General features: G+C 44.4%; 1 protein-coding gene across 1 annotated transcript; it reads right to left on the bottom strand.

Annotated features, from left to right (window-relative positions):
- Positions 1 to 344: 344 nt before the first annotated feature.
- On the bottom strand, positions 345 to 6,284 carry MIMS2 (mitochondrial inner membrane scaffold 2). The gene is made up of 3 exons (XM_014873771.2): positions 6,101 to 6,284; positions 4,068 to 4,240; positions 345 to 2,415 (listed from the first exon to the last, which is right to left on the bottom strand). Exons 1-3 carry the CDS (start codon positions 6,233 to 6,235, stop codon positions 2,199 to 2,201), a joined length of 525 nt encoding a protein of 174 aa, XP_014729257.1. The 5' UTR covers positions 6,236 to 6,284; the 3' UTR covers positions 345 to 2,198.
- Between the last annotated feature and the right edge of the window lie 9,079 nt (positions 6,285 to 15,363).

Raw genomic sequence — 15,363 nt, 5'->3', positions numbered from 1 at the left:
AGCTGAAGTCCCAGAGGTGAATTCCCAAAGTTTAATTCCCACCTCTGTCAAAAAGGAAGCTCAAAGTGCTGGTACCACAAAGTCATTCACCATCCCACAATCCCAATTTAGGATTACAAGGTAATTGAGCGCTTGGCTTGCTCGGTCCTTTTTCTAATGAATTTATTCTAAGAGCTCCCATCTGGTTACATTTCCCAGTCCTTTCTCTCTCAGCAGTGTTTTCAGATCATGTTGTGTAACAGCACCAGATGTTTATAAGACATTCCTTAAAATGGACCAAGGGTCAGGCCCCTTGCCACCAACATCAAGACCAACTCTTTTCCAGTAAAACACTTCAAGCAAACTAAGAGAAAGCAATTTATTGTCTCTTCAGTATAAGACTTTGCTATTTTACAAACAATTTTAAAAAATGATCCTTCTACAAGCAAGGATTCCAGAATTCAAAATATATTCTCGAATTAATTTAAAATATACTTTGCAAAAAAACTTAATCTAAACAAACTGCCAGTAGTTTATACAACCCTATAAGTAATCAGAATTCTGGCCATAATTTATATGAAGCTGTTTCTTTACAGCAAGAAAACTCTAGTGCTGGTGCCTTCTACTGATTTTTAGGTACATTTATTTTAAATTATTTCAGCTTTACATGATATTTTGAAAAAGAAACTTTGAATATTCCTTTTCCCTCCTGCTCAGAAATTATTCTAACTGAAGTAAACAAGGCTGCCTCAGATATTTTGGAATTCTTATCCTTGGTCCACATGAAACGTGTGAACTTTCTGTGGGAGGAAGGAGTTAAGGTGCAGTTTCATGTTCTGGCTGAGGGAAAGAAAGAGGCTGCTCAGAACAAGAAGTTAGTTATTTGCTCTTCCTTTCCTCAGCCACTTCTCATTAAAACACCACACTTCCTTCCTCTCTAGTCACTAAATTTTAGCAAAAATTACAAGTAACAGGGTATTTTCCTGCTATTTTACTTAAATCAGAAGTCTGTATGAACAGATCTGTCAGAGCCACCTTAGGGTAAGAGCAAGCACAAAGATAATTCAGAAAGCCCCAGCTCTGGCTCAAATTCACAGCAGCACAGGCCTGGGCCCAAAACCCAGGCTTAACCCCAGTGTGACACTGATTTCTCTCTTGGGCTGAGTATTCAGGTGAAGTGGAAGCTGGAATGTGGATGTCCCCATCTGTAAACACACTTGCTAACACCACACAGTCCCCATAAGGAAAGGCAAAACCCCCTCATTGCTACATTCACCAGCCTCAGCCCAAAGCACAGGAATTCTTCCTGGGAAGCTGGGACTTGGAATGTTTGGACTTTAGGGGCAGATATGAATTTCACCCACAGGAGCAGAAAGCTGCTGGGGTTAGTTTTAAGATTTAAAAAAAAAAAAGTTTTCAGTACTAAGCCAGATCTCAAAATATTAAAACTCCCCAGCTTCTCTCTGCCTTGATGCTGTTTGGAGGATGTTCACATCGGTAATTCTGGTTACACTGATTGCAGTAGACTCAGGATTTCTTCTGAGTCTAAAGACATTTTAAAAACAAAAGGACTTTAGTAAGGCTGGCTCCTAGCCAGCACATTTTCAAACAATAAAATCTTGGACTATGGAAGCACTACACATAGTTTCAGAACAGTGCTTCACCTAGTGTGACTAAACCAATTATGACTGCAATAATTAATCATATACATACTCCCACTGAAGTGAGTTCAGTGCCTGTGTTGTACTGCAAGAAGGGCTATAATAAAAACCTCTTCTAGCAAAATAAACACCCACCTGCCACTTTAGACTCCAATACATACCCTTACCAAGAGACCTACCCGTGTAGTGAGATATTGTTTATTCTGCTGGGAAGAGAATCTCACAATTTCTCAGCTACACAGTAATAAATTAATGCTATGAGTCTATTTTGAAAAGAAAAAAAAAAGAAGGCTAAAGCTGGATTATAAAGACCCAGAACTCTGCTCATTGTCAAGCATTAATATTCCCACTTGAAGTGCAAACCAGATCCCATTTGAACAGGTTTTTCCTAAACAGTGGCAAAAGGGAAAGGAGACAAGGACAGCGCTTTTCACAGCGCCGTTTACCTGAAAGAACAAGTAAGAAATGCAAGATGACATCAACCTGAACCCAGACGAGTCTTTTACAGAGACCTGGCCCCTGGGCACGGAGCACTGGAGAAGAAAAGGCAGGAAGGGCTCAGGGGCTGGAGGCCGGGGGTTTGAAGAAGCCGACCTTGCGGCAGTAGCGCACGAGGAAGGGCACGGCCACCACGGTGATGCTGATGCGCACGGGGGCGAAGAGCTTGTGCACAGCATAGGCCAGCACGAAGGTGCTGGTGCCTGCTGCCATCCTGGACTGCAGAGAGGCCTCGCTGAAACCCAGCCTCAACAGAACCGCGCTCATGTCCACGCCGCTGCGGAAACAGCACAACGCCGCCTTCGGTTAGCATTGAAAATATATCAAGTGCTGGGTTTGTGGTCACAGAATTTAACGTGAAACAATTCCTACTCAGCCTTTGTTGGGAAGGGTGAATTAGGGAAACCTTATAAATGCGAGTGCCTAGCAAAAGACTTGGAGAATATGGAAAATATAAGCGAAATAGAAATGGTAGCAATTTTTGACTGTGTGGCTGAAAACAACTGAATGCCTGAAGGCCCCTTTGTTTAGATAATGTTGGATGCTGCCAATACCAAGAAGCAAACAGACATTTTTCTTAGGCATGGCAGGAAGGGTCCCAGATAAAATTTAGAGATAAGAAAAGCAGTAAACTATGGTAATATAGTGATTCTTACAGGTTGCAGCAAATGTTAGAGAATTTGTATCTTGTATTAGATTGGTTAGTGAAAATTAGAATATTTAACATAGAAGAAGATTTAACGTATTGTAAACGGGAAAATCTCTCTCATGCTCTTACTCTGTCTTACTTTCTTAGGCTCTCTTAACTCTCTTCTTCTCTACTCTCACTCTATCCCTCTCTCTCCATCCTGCTCTGAGCTGTGGCTGCAGTTCCTAGCAGGGCCTTACATAAACCCACACCCTACAAAATAAACTGCAAACTCCAAGAGCAGAATACAGAGAGCGCCTGAGTTTGTCCCTGCCATCACAACGAAGTAATTCCCACAAGCCTTCAGAGATAAAATATCTCTGCAAAGTGATTCTTAAAAAGTTACCGTGAATTTGTGTTGGAATTTCATCTTCACAAATTTCACGTTAAACTCTGTTCTGCGCCTTAGGGAAACTGATCACCTGAGCACAAACCAAATGAGGGACCTGCTGTTAGGCTTGGTGTTCTAACAGAGGTTTACAAAATGACAAATTATCTAAAATCTAGCAAGTGTTAAAGTGTTAAAGATCTCGAATGGGCATTATTCACCAAGTTCACGAATACAGACATAGCAGATTTCATTAGGGATTCAACCATATCTAAAGAAAAAAAAAAGTTGTGACCCTGTGGCACAATGTAGTAAACAGGAGAAATCAGGCACTCACATATTCCCACTGGAGTCAGGAATAAGCAGCAGGGAATGTCTGAGGTAAGGTCCTCTGTCTCCTCAGCTGGAATACCTCATGTAACTGATGCATTCCCACAAAGGCACACACACAATTCCCCACCTGACTCCTGTACGGTTCTCCCATATTTTCACTCTAATCCTCTTCTAGTGGCTGTTATTTTCTGCAGTTCAACTGCACAAACTGTGTTCAACATCCAGAAAAACATATTTATCTCTAAGCCCAGAGCACTTTTTGGCTATATCTCTCCAGACCAAGCAAGAACAAAAGATATCTGCAAAACAAATACATTTTCTGCCCGGTCAGTTATGTTGGTGCTGTGTTTGCTGTTTCCCCTGCTGATTGCAAAATGACCACGTACAACTCTCTTGCCTCATGCCTGATGGGACATCAGGTCCATTTATGGACCTATCCATACATAAAATTCAGGAGGTAACTATAGATCCAATAAGCATAAAGTGCCTGTGGCCTGTCTCTAAATTTTTCCTTTACAATGGTAAATGTATTTTACTTTTACCTTTACCTAGAGATGACAGACAGCTGTATAAACCTCACCTTGACACAGCCAGGTAGAAGATTCCCAGAGATACTAAGGAAATTCCAACATGGAAGGAAACCCCTACAGCACCATATTCTTTAAAAATTTGCTTCAGCTGCTGGGATTTGTTGAGTTTCTTGTTTTCAGCACTGTGATCAGTGTCTGTCTTTTTGAGGGGTTCAGCTGCATTCTAAAAAAGAAACAAAATAATTTGTTAGCATTACACACAAGATCACATTACAGTTAGCTGAAATGATGAAAAGTGTCCTGCACACAGAGTGATTTGGGAAGACACTAACTCACTTCTGCTCCTCCACATCAGCACAGCAGATGCTGTGACAGAGCCCAGACAAGCTCCCTTCTCCCAACTATTCCTGTCAAAGGAATGCACCGAGCTCGGTGTAAACTCTTACACAATTCAAGTTTCATAATTAAAGCCAGATGATTTGATCCAAACGTGAGCCAAGGCACACCCACACAGCTGCTGCAGCCATGACTGAGGTGTGAGAGCTATTTGTTTCCACCCACTGCTCAGCTTTACCCAGTGACTCCTTGGAGCACAGCTTTTGCTTCCAGGGCTAAGCAGGCAGTGGCACTGGAAACCCACCTGGTACCACTTAGTAACAGCTCACTGATGTGAGAGATCCAACCTTTAAATTCCGATAAATCCCGATCAAACGAACAACTGCAACTGTTGACAGCAACATGCAACTCTGTTCCTACATCGTAGACAACAACTGCAAGGATGTGCCGGGCTGGTGTCAAGAGCCCAAGGCCACTGAAAATGTTTGTCACAGTAGAAGTCACCCACAGATTTTTATTTGGGTACATTTCAAATGCAGAACTTCATACTAAACCATATCCCAAAGCAATCTGAAAAGAAATCAAAGGAGAGCAGCTGTGTTGGTAGCAATAAGGTAGCCCTTGGAAACCCTCCATGCTCACCAGAGCAGAAATACTGAGAAATGCAAACAGGAAAGAAGCATTTCCACAGAAACCTCAGGATCTGTCTCTAATTACTCAGCAATTGTCAGGAAAGATTAGAGAAGCCCTTTTTTTGCAGCTGAGCTCAGCAATGTCAAAGCCACCACAGGACAGGTACAGCCACCAAGTGCCTGCCACCACTGTCCCACGGTGGTTTCAAGGCACACAAATTAGAATAAAAATATTATTGACTGATTTCTTGGACTGACTAAGATTATACATTAGCATACAAGACAGTCTTACAACCCTCATGGTAAGCACACCACCCGCCCAAACCCCAAACCCATTTGTTTGCTGCTTTTCTCTTTTGTAATTATTTATTTTGTGTTTCATTTTGACAGGAAGTCATACAAATACAAAAACAGGAAACTGTGTAGCTCAGCTTATCCTGATTCTTGTAGTTTTAAAATTTTCAAGCGTAATGGATAATTTTGGATGTTTCTTTTGTGCCTCATGGGCTCTGGGTCTTACGGATAGATCGTAAGGTCTGAAAAATTGCTTGTTCTGAACTTCCAAGTCCATTCCAATTCACCCATATGCACAGACTGTCACACCAGGAATGGTATTAAAGCAAAATGTAAAAAAAGAACTACTTCAACAGATATTTGGAGTACCCAGGGCAGTCATGTACGGAATAATGCCCAGCTTATCAAGTAAAGCTGCTGTCTATTTCCATGTCACTCAGCGACAATATTTCAGCTAAAAAGCCGATTTTATTGGCATAATTCAGGCGACTGAAAGCACGAAAACACATCTAAACCACCCCGTGTTTAGACATAAAAACACATCCAAAACACCTCATGTTTAGATATAAAAACATATCCAAAACACCCCGTGACGCTTCACCATGAGGCAGCACAAACCACGCCGAAAGCTCACAGCGACAACGTGCCCACAGCAGGTGCAAACCAGCTCCTCCAGAAACCGGGATAAACGCGATTTCCTGATCCCAGGGGGATGGGAGGTGACGATACATAAAAAAAACCCCTTAAGACAGGCTCAAAGAGCTGAGGGGCGCTTTTAGACGGGGCTATTTCGCGGCCCGCGGCCCGGAGCCCTCACGTACCTTGGCGCTGGCGCGGAGCGGGCCCGGCCCCGGCGGGAGCGCGGCCCGGGCGGGGCAGCGCGGCGGGGACAGCGGCGAGGACAGCAGCGGGGACAGAGGGGACAGCAGCGGGGACCGGCGGCACAGGCGGTACATGGCGGCACGGCCGGCACTCCCGGCAGCGGCCCGGCCCCCCGAGCGGCATCACGGGCCGGGCACACGCCCCGACCGCCTCCTTAAAGCCGCAGCGTTCGCCTTCGTGAGGAGCGCATATCGCCTGGCAGCGCGCTGGGCAAGCCTGGGCCGGGGCCTCGCCACCCTCACAGACAAAAATTTCCTCCTAATATCCACTCTCATCCTTGTCTCTTTCATTTTGAAGTAATTTCCTCTCGTCATGTCGCATTTATAAATACATAGAGCTACGGGATATCCTGAGTTGGGCTGGACCCTCGAGGATGATCCAGTCCAGCTCCTGGCTCGGCAAGGATATCCCAATAATCCCCAACAACCAGAGGAATTTTTCCCCAGGAACTGCAGTGACAGGGCAAGGGGAAATGGCTTCAAATGTAGAGAGGGGAAATCCACACCCCAAAGTCCCACTCTGTGCACCCCTGGCAGTGTTGTCCAAACACTCCTGGAGCTCCCTCAGGGCTGTGCCCATTCCCCTGGGCACCCTCTGGGGAAAGAACCTTTCCCAATATCCAACCTAAACTCCTCCTGGTACAGCTCAGCCCTTCCCTGGATTCTGTCATAAATGCAGCACCTTGCTGAGCTTCACAAGGTTTGCACAGTCCCAGCTCTGAAGCTTGGCCAGGTCCCTGTGGATGCCACCCCATTCCTGCAGTCCATGACCACCCCAGGTCCCTATGGATGCCACCCCATTCCTGCAGTCCATGACCACCCCACACAGCTGGGAGCTGTCTGCAAACTTGCAGAGGGTGCCTTGATAACTGCTGTTGGAATTCAAAATGCAAGAAATTCTCAGAACATTGGCTCTGTAAATCAAAGTCTGGAGAAGAGCACAGGAATTCAAAATGTAAGGAATTCTCAGATCATTGGGTCTGTAAATCAAAGTCTGGAAAAGAGCACAGGATTTGAACTTGAGACAAGCTTTGAAGCTTAGGTGCTGGAAGCAAGAATGTAGTTTTAAAGCTTAAAGCAGAGACAAGTAGAGAAAAATTTAGCTATGGAGTTTAAGATATAGAAAGAATAAAGTAGTTGTAAAGGTGACAAAAGTCTTAGAATAGGTCTGTGTGCCAGAACAGGATTGACTGAGAAAGGTCACACTGTAATTAGACGAAATTTCTTAGTATTGGATTAGAAACATAAATATCTTTGTTGGCAGTGTTTTATTAGTTAATAAATCCTTAAACAATCTTGTAGCCATAAGTGTTGTGACTTCTGGTCACGCTTTCAACACCTGTAACAAGAACTCACATTTCCTGTAGAAGATAAGAAAAATAAGCTGCACTTTCAAAGCAACCAGAAGTCCCATCTCTCTGCCTCATTTGAAAGAAGAAAGAATCCCCATGGAATGTGATAACATTGGAGCAAAAAGCCCACAAACTGCTTCACAAGGGTTTCATCCCTGCATTTTTCCGAAATGGCTCTGTGCTATCACAGACAGCCTGCTCATGGCAGGGTGAAGGGTGAATATCCCTGAAACTGCATCCCAAGGCCGAGCCCCAGCAATAAAATCCTGCTCTGTCGCAGCTGCAAAGCCTTTCCTCCTCAGGCACACTGTGTTTCAGCCATGTGAGCACACAGGCCTGGGGACAATGGGAGAACTGTGTTGGATAAATAGGATGGGTTCCCTCGGGAACAGTTCAGGAGCAGGAGTGGAGCTGCACAGGCAGCACAGCGTGCTGCAGTGCTGCTGCATGGCTGGTGCTGAGTGCAGGGCACAGAACAGATGGGCTGATTCAGGGAGGGTCTCAGGGGAAGACAGGCAGAGAGCTTTGCTTGTATTGAAACGATCTGTTCTGTCTCAACAGCACTGCCAGTTCCAGGGCTTTTCACTGCCTGTAGTTCTTGCTTCATAAATCCAGCCCCTCTCTGAATGCTTTGGAGAATAGTTTCTCAGAACACAATTTCGAGGTTTATTACTGCTCCAAAGCAGTTTGCTGTGTGTTTTCTGTGACTGTTTACACACCAACACCACTGGAGCAGACATGCAGACATGCAGACATTGGCATGGCAGTGCTCTGACCAGAGCACACCACAACTTTGTCCTTTTTCTTTCTGAATAATAAAAAAAATCCCAGGAGCTAATTCTGGTCTCAGTAAAGGAGCTGTCAGTAGCAGCTCTGGGCTCTGCACAGGGACACTGGGCACTTCCCAGTGTCTGTCTGGCAGATCCATCAGAGCCATTGTGGGACAGAGACCACGGAGCTGCCCTCCTGTGACAGATGTGCTGCTGCTGCTCCTGGACATCCAAAAACCCTGGGCAAGTGCAAAAAAGAGTAGGAGGTCACTTAATGAGGCATGAAAGCATTAGGGCTGGCAGTTATATATGCACAGCCTGGCTGTCTGCTGCCTCCAAATCTCAGTGGGAGGTTTTGCTTGGAAGCAAGAAGGAACAATATGATAAACACCCAGTGATATATGCTCAGTAAAAAGGAGCAAACAGCCAGACTGGAGACACCTTAATGTGAAGATAGTTTGTAAGTGTAGGCAAAAAGACATTAGCTCTGTCCTGCTCATTGTAGCTAAAACAAGGGAGAAGGTACAGCCTTCAGAAACAGCTCAAGAAAAGGCTTCTGCACAGACACACGTATTTACAAACACATCTCAAAATGTTTTGGTGTCTACACTAAATATAAGATAAAATGAAAAAAGGAGTGCTGCAAAATGCTAAAAAAATACACAGATCTCAACAGTGTGTTCTGCAGTCCTGAAACAAGAGTGTGGGGTGTGAAGACGTGAACCCCAAATCCAGATGGGTCAGGAATGTGTTATTTAAAAATAAACCTAAATTACTGATGGACTTTATCTACTGCATTCGTGCTCTGTCTTAACCCCTGTTCCATCTCTCTGCCTGTCTCTACGTAAATATACTCTTATTTTCCATTTGCAATTTTCCAACAGCCAGAGAGTGCTGCTCTGGTTTTGTGTTATTTGTGTTATTGCAGCCACTGTTTATCATCAGTAAGAGGAAAGCTGGGAATTGAGCTGAGAGCTATTGAAGAGGCAGTAGGTATAATGTCACCAGGAGATTCATTTGAATTCCTGTGTGGCAAAGACTTTTCCATAATGACCATTCTCTATAATTTGTCAGAAAGGTTTGTCATGTTTTTATCAGAATGTGTACAATGTAGTAACACAGGGGGTACTTGTTATCAAGGTATCTATTATAAACCTCTTAGATAACCATTTCCCTTCCATAATTTGACTTTCTGAAGTCAAAATCTCTCTTGGTTTGACAGCACTGTAGGAACAGTGACAAAACTGAAGTGTGCTCTGAAGTGCAATTTCTGTAACCAGAAATCCAGGGTGCAGAGTTGTTCAGTCTGTGGTTTGCTGAGAGTCCAAGCTAGACACAGCCACTGATGCCTGTGGGACTCTGCAGTGAGCTGGTTTAGGAGTTAAATCCATTTGCAGGGATAAATGTGATCAGTAATTCAGTACCAGCTTGGGAGAATGTCTTAGCCAAACTACAAGGATGCTTTGATGATGAAGAAATCTTAGAAGTCTGCTAAGTTTTCTAAATTGCATAAGAGAAGATTCATTACACGTTTTTCAAATGATTTCATCTACAGATAATTCAGGGATTGTGAATGTGCTGGTACCAAAATTTAATGTCTGCTAATGGGCATGTAGGAATTGGTTCCTGTGTGAGAGTGGGAGGCAATTTCTTCTTCGTGCTGGAAGCTGTGGCATTTAGCATTATGACAAATGTAGTAATGTCATGCATATAAATATAATGAAAGGAGCTGTGAACTGATCATGAAACTCATTTAGAACAGAAGCAAAGGTAAATTTTTTTCATATTATAGTAAATTAAGGGCATGGCATGTGAACTAGTTTTAAGTGGCCTTGTTTTTTAGTACATTGGATTTTTCACATCATGTTCCAAGAGTGTTTGAATCATGAAGATGAGATAATGGGAGTAGTCGATAAGTTGAATAAGAATAAAAGTGATACCAGCAAAGGAATATCCATATGCTGTGGATAAATATATTTATTAGTGAAGTTCTGGGTCACAGATCCTCGAATACATACAATCAGCTTTCAGGGACATCTTCCTTCTCAAGAAAAACCAGTAGAAAGTCATTAAATCTTGGTAAATTCTATTCAAATGATAGGATTGCTAAATCCAATGAGAGCTAGTCCAGGGATCTTCATCTCTGAGAAGATTCAGAGCAAGAAAAATTTCTAAACAAGACAGCAAAGAAGGAATGACTTGTTTAATATACCTGGATCTCCTTAAAGAATGGGGCTGTGTGGGCCTGTCCTGGAGATGTGTGGGAATCCTGATTGTCCAAGCAAGAGGAACTGTGGATTCAACTCAAATCCTCTTTCATCATGCAATTCCTGTGATAGCTCATGGGGGCCTCTGCACAAAGGGGAATTTCCCCTCCTCAGCAGGTCTTGCTCTTTAATCCCTTAGTCTGGATAAAAAGAGCTGTAAAGTCAAAATAGAAGAAAATAGAAGTGAGAATATCCATATTGCTCGTGTGGATGGGTTTTGCTGCTGTTTTCCCTGTGCATGTGTGTGAGGGAGCAGGCTGGTGTTGCTCCCTTTCTGTGGAGGAAGCAGAATCCTTTCAGCATCTTTGTCCCTTTGTCACCGAAGCTGCAGGAAAAACAAAAATCCTCTAACTATATTTTCAGTGTTAAAGAATGAAGACATTACTTTATTTCTGGACAGGATGTTGTTCTGGCCAGGATGTACCACAGAAATAATTTCATCTGCACATAGCCCGGGTATGCAGAGAAAATAATTCCGTGACACACGGATTTTGCTGGACTTTTCACAAATTTTATGCAGTTAAAACCCACAGAGATTCCTTGGTTCAATGTTCATCGGTTCCAAGTTACATAGTTCTTAGTATTTGGTTTCCTACCGGTGACAGATCGCTTCTGATGCTAATTAGGTGCTTATTCTTATCTCTTCTTTCCCAGACCAGGTGTCTGCCACCACTCCAGGGGTGTTGTTTGGAGCTGATGGTTCATTAATAGCCGGCGATGGATGTTATCCTTTGAGTACCTTCTGTGTTACTCTCAGTCTGTTGAGACAATGCCCATGGAAAGAAACGCTAATTCCCTTCCCCCGGGGCAAAAGAGAACAGAGGTTGGACTTGATGATATCAAGAGTCTCTTCCAACCTAGTTCATTTTGTGATTCTGTGAAAACTGACTAAAGTTATAAAATAAAAAAATTGTTAAACTTGGTATATTTTCCAACACCTTGGTTGACACAAGCCAGCAGCATTAATTCTCCTCTCCACAAGACGCTCCCCAGTGATCCTCTGATGAGATGTTTTTCCATTTGGCTGGTGTGATGTGCAGCCTTTTGGATGTGTGTGAGTGCAAATCACATCCTGCTGGGTGTGGGATTGATAGCCCAGCAGAGCAGGGAGGTTATTTCCTCACAGAGCAGCTGAGCTACAGGAGTGCCAGCAGAATCCTCTTCCTTGGCACCCACTGTGTGTGGCTCAGCTCCTTCTGCCTTCTGAGGGCACACAAAACTCCCTTCACAGGAGCACTGGCAGCCCTCACCTTGCTGTAACCATTCACCTGGGTTATGTTGGAGGAGCAATAATTGCTGTACCCATTGCTGGTTCCTTGAGATGGGTTTGTCATGGACCCATTCCCCACACAGGCTTTAACATATAACTCATCTTTTTTGGTACCCAGCAAAGTTTTCATAGCTCATGTCTGTGAAGAATCTATCATCTTCTACCCTTAGATTGATATTTATGTTGCAGTGAAGTGCAAACAGTCATTCCTGTACCTGGGGTTTGGCATTTGGAGAAGATATTTGATGGTTATTTATTTATCATTCAGTGCAGCCCACTCTATTTGTCATTCAGTGCAGCCCACTCAGAGGAGGTGTCTGCTCCAGACCTGCAGCTTTAGAAAAAAGCTTTCAAACTTCTACACCAGATAAAGTCGAGTAGCCCAGCAAAAGTGCAATGTCTTGTGCTCATTACTGAACACAGAGAGGCTGCAGATGATGCTGTTTGCTGAGTTCTATTTAACATCTTCTGCCACTAACATGGACAAAATGGTGTTTTGTGAAGTGAAAAATGATGGGGCCAAGTTTGAAATCTGAGTGTTTAAACTGCTTTGCTTTCCTCAAGGTGTTTCACATTTCATCTGATTCCCATGGACTTTCAAATTTGCACAGAGATTCTTCTTTAAATTTAAGAACTTCTTATTTAGATTTAATTTTTTATTCCTCTCACTGCTGATGATAATTTAGCTTCATGAGAACTTAAGAAAAATTGGGCAAGAGATGTTCCAGGCAATTAGGGAAGAGATTGTCCAAGGCCAGGTTGGAAGGGGCTTGGAGCACCCTGGGATAGTGGGAGGTGTCCCTGCCCGTGGTGGAACCGGATGATCTTGAAAGTCCTCTCAACCTAAACCATTTTATGTGGTTTGTATTTGTTTTTCTAAATGTTCAGCAATTTCAGATGGTTTTCACAGTATAAAAGCCAGTTGTCCTCTTCCCCTTCAGGCTTGAAAGCTGTGTAAATAGTTGATAATATCCTCTTGTAGCAGCCCATAACTCGCATTCCCAAGGGCAGATTTTCCTGCCCTTTGCTCCTCACCAATATTCTGGAAAGCCAATTGTCAGTCCATTTAGTGGAACAAGTAACAGCCAAGGCCAAATTCCCTCTTTTCCACCTCTCACTGCGTAATGCCATAATGAGATTCTGGTCAACCGGTTCAGTGCAATGCAATATTCAATCTGCACTCAGAAAAGGTTGCTGTGAATTACTGGGCACGGTGATTAGCCCCTGTTTGTCCGAGGTTACTGCAAATTGTTGCCACATGTTGCAGGTGGAGGAGTGACGCACAGCCCTGTGCTGGGAGGGCACGGAGGGGATCAGACACCTTGGCTTTGCACGGCAGGTCCTGCTGGGGCTGGCATGAGGAAAAATCCACCTGTGAACCGCCCTAAAGCAGGAGAAAGGGACCCAAAATCCTCAAATCCTGCTGGCTCTGTGCTCAGCAAAACAAACAGCAAGAGTGTTTTGGAGACGGGGAGATCTCCCTGCTTGCACCTTAACTCTGTTCGTGCGCCTGACAGAGTTTAGATGGGATATTAGAAAAAATTTCTCGCCTGTGAGGGAGGTGAGGCCCTGGCCCAGGTGCCCAGAGGAGCTGTGGGTGCCCCTGGATCCCTGGAAGTGTCCAAGGCCAGGTTGGATGGGGTTTGGAGCAGCCTGGGACAGTGGAAGGCTCCAACCCAAACCATTCCCTGTTTCTCTGATTCTAAAAACCACCAGGAGAGATGCCTTCTTATGGTGTCTTCTTCTGCTCTTCTTTTCAGCCAGAATTTGAGATACACCAGAATTTGTAATTACTTGAATGACCAAACTTTAAATAGTGATAATATTGCATCCATACAGGCATTTCATAGATGTGAGTAGCTTATAATGAGCCCACAGCTGGGGAACAATGTCAATTACAGCCACAGCTATAAGCGGCTTTTTGGTCTGCTGATCTTTCTAACATTTAACAATGGGGAACATTCTTTTAAAGCATCTAACCTATCATTTATAAAATATTTATGTCATGTTTTCAAGTTTGAATTGGTGAATTAGAACCGTTATAAATAGAGTCATTGTGTCCGAGGTTGTCAGCTTTGAGATCTTACAAAACAAGGAATTTTCCCGGGGCTGTGGGCATGTGGTGCCCTGTTCCCAGCTGTGTTACAGTGCCAGGAGTGCCTGGTTCTGACCTTGCTTTGTGGTGGTGCTTGTTGTTTGATCTCAGGAGGAGGAAGGAGCCTGTTTTGGGGCTCTGGGAGTGTGACCACCCCGAGACTTGCTGTGTTCTCTGCCTGACACTGGCACAGGCACCCATCCTTCACGATGGCTGTGAACAGAGATGTTCTGTCTGCATCTGAAATCCTTTACCGTGTCTGACAGCATGAGAGCAGGCATTGCAGGAACTTGTTTGAGAGCAGGCTCTGCTCAGAAGACTTTGCCAAGTTCCCTGCTCTAGAGGAAGGCAGAGTGGAGGGATGTTGGTGCTGCTGGGTGTTTGTGCCCTGCCAGGCTCATGCCTTACACCCTTCAGTCAATGGATGGCACTGCTGGCTTTGCACAGCTGGGCTGCTTTGGGAGCTGCCTTCTGAAGTGCTTTCATGACTCATTGCTGGGTTTAAAACCTGCAGCAGCCTGGTGCAGCCAGCTGCCCTGGAGCAGGGATGGAGCAGAGGTTTGGGGGTCTGCCGGGGGGGTACCTGTGCCCCAGCCAGCCCCACTCCTCACTCCCCAGTTCTTGCTGGCAGCAAGGCTCGCTGTGCCTCAGCCAGCTGTGCACTGACAGTGGGGACTCTGTTGAGAAAGCCTAAAGCACATCTGGCTGATGGGAGCTCCACCTGCTTGGGCTCAGCCTGGAGCCAGTGCCAAGTATGAGCAGAACTGCTGGGAATGTCATGGATCACATCAGAGAATCACGGAATGGTTTGGGTTGGAAGGGAGCTTTCACACCATCCCATTCCACCCCTGCCATGGCAGGGACACCTCCCACTGTCCCAGGCTGCTCCAAGAATTGTCCCCATCCATCCTGGCCTGGGACACTTCCAGGGATCCAGGGGCAGCCACAGCTGCTCTGGGCACCCTGTGCCAGGGCCTCACCACCCTCACAGGGAGGAATTTCTTCCCAACATCCCATTATTCATTATTTCTTATTAATAATGAATAACAGATTCTTCATTATTTGTTATCCTATGGGATAGAACATGAAAATTCACTTGTTATTCATGGATTTAGCAACTTTATTGGACTTCCCACTTGAGCTTGCTGAGGCAAATTCTTAATTACACTGTTGTGATCCCAGAGTTGGTAAAATGGGGAAGAGCAAGGAGATGAGTAATGTGAATTTAAAAGGAGAATCAGAAAGGAGAGCTGAAAATTTGAAAGCTATAAGGACCTAGAATGTTGTAGAAAGGTTATTAAGCACTCAAAGCAAAGGAAGGGGAAAGTTAGAATAAAAGCTGTCTGTGAACAGATCTTCTTTTTCCAGAAGGTTAATTCCTGAAAAACAACCCGATTCCAAAGGCTCCTGAGGAAACTCAACCTGAAAACACTCTTGGTTGAGCTGGGT

This window comes from Sturnus vulgaris, chromosome 17, assembly GCF_052056855.1.
Source record: "Sturnus vulgaris isolate bStuVul1 chromosome 17, bStuVul1.hap1, whole genome shotgun sequence".
Taxonomy (NCBI): Eukaryota; Metazoa; Chordata; class Aves; order Passeriformes; family Sturnidae; genus Sturnus; species Sturnus vulgaris.
The sequence above is the reverse complement of the archived record's forward strand: the minus strand, read 5'-3'. Positions and strand labels throughout refer to the sequence as shown.

Bases quoted from the DNA above. Each gene is read 5' to 3' on its own strand.
- MIMS2 (XM_014873771.2), bottom strand. From the start codon at position 6,235: ATGTACCGCCTGTGCCGCCGGTCCCCGCTGCTGTCCCCTCTGTCCCCG. The intron at 4,241-6,100 runs GTACGTGAGGGC...TTTCTTTTTTAG, and splicing joins CGCTCCGCGCCAGCGCCAAG to AATGCAGCTGAACCCCTCAA. The intron at 2,416-4,067 runs GTGAGGTTTATA...CTGTTTCCGCAG, and splicing joins TTCTACCTGGCTGTGTCAAG to CGGCGTGGACATGAGCGCGG.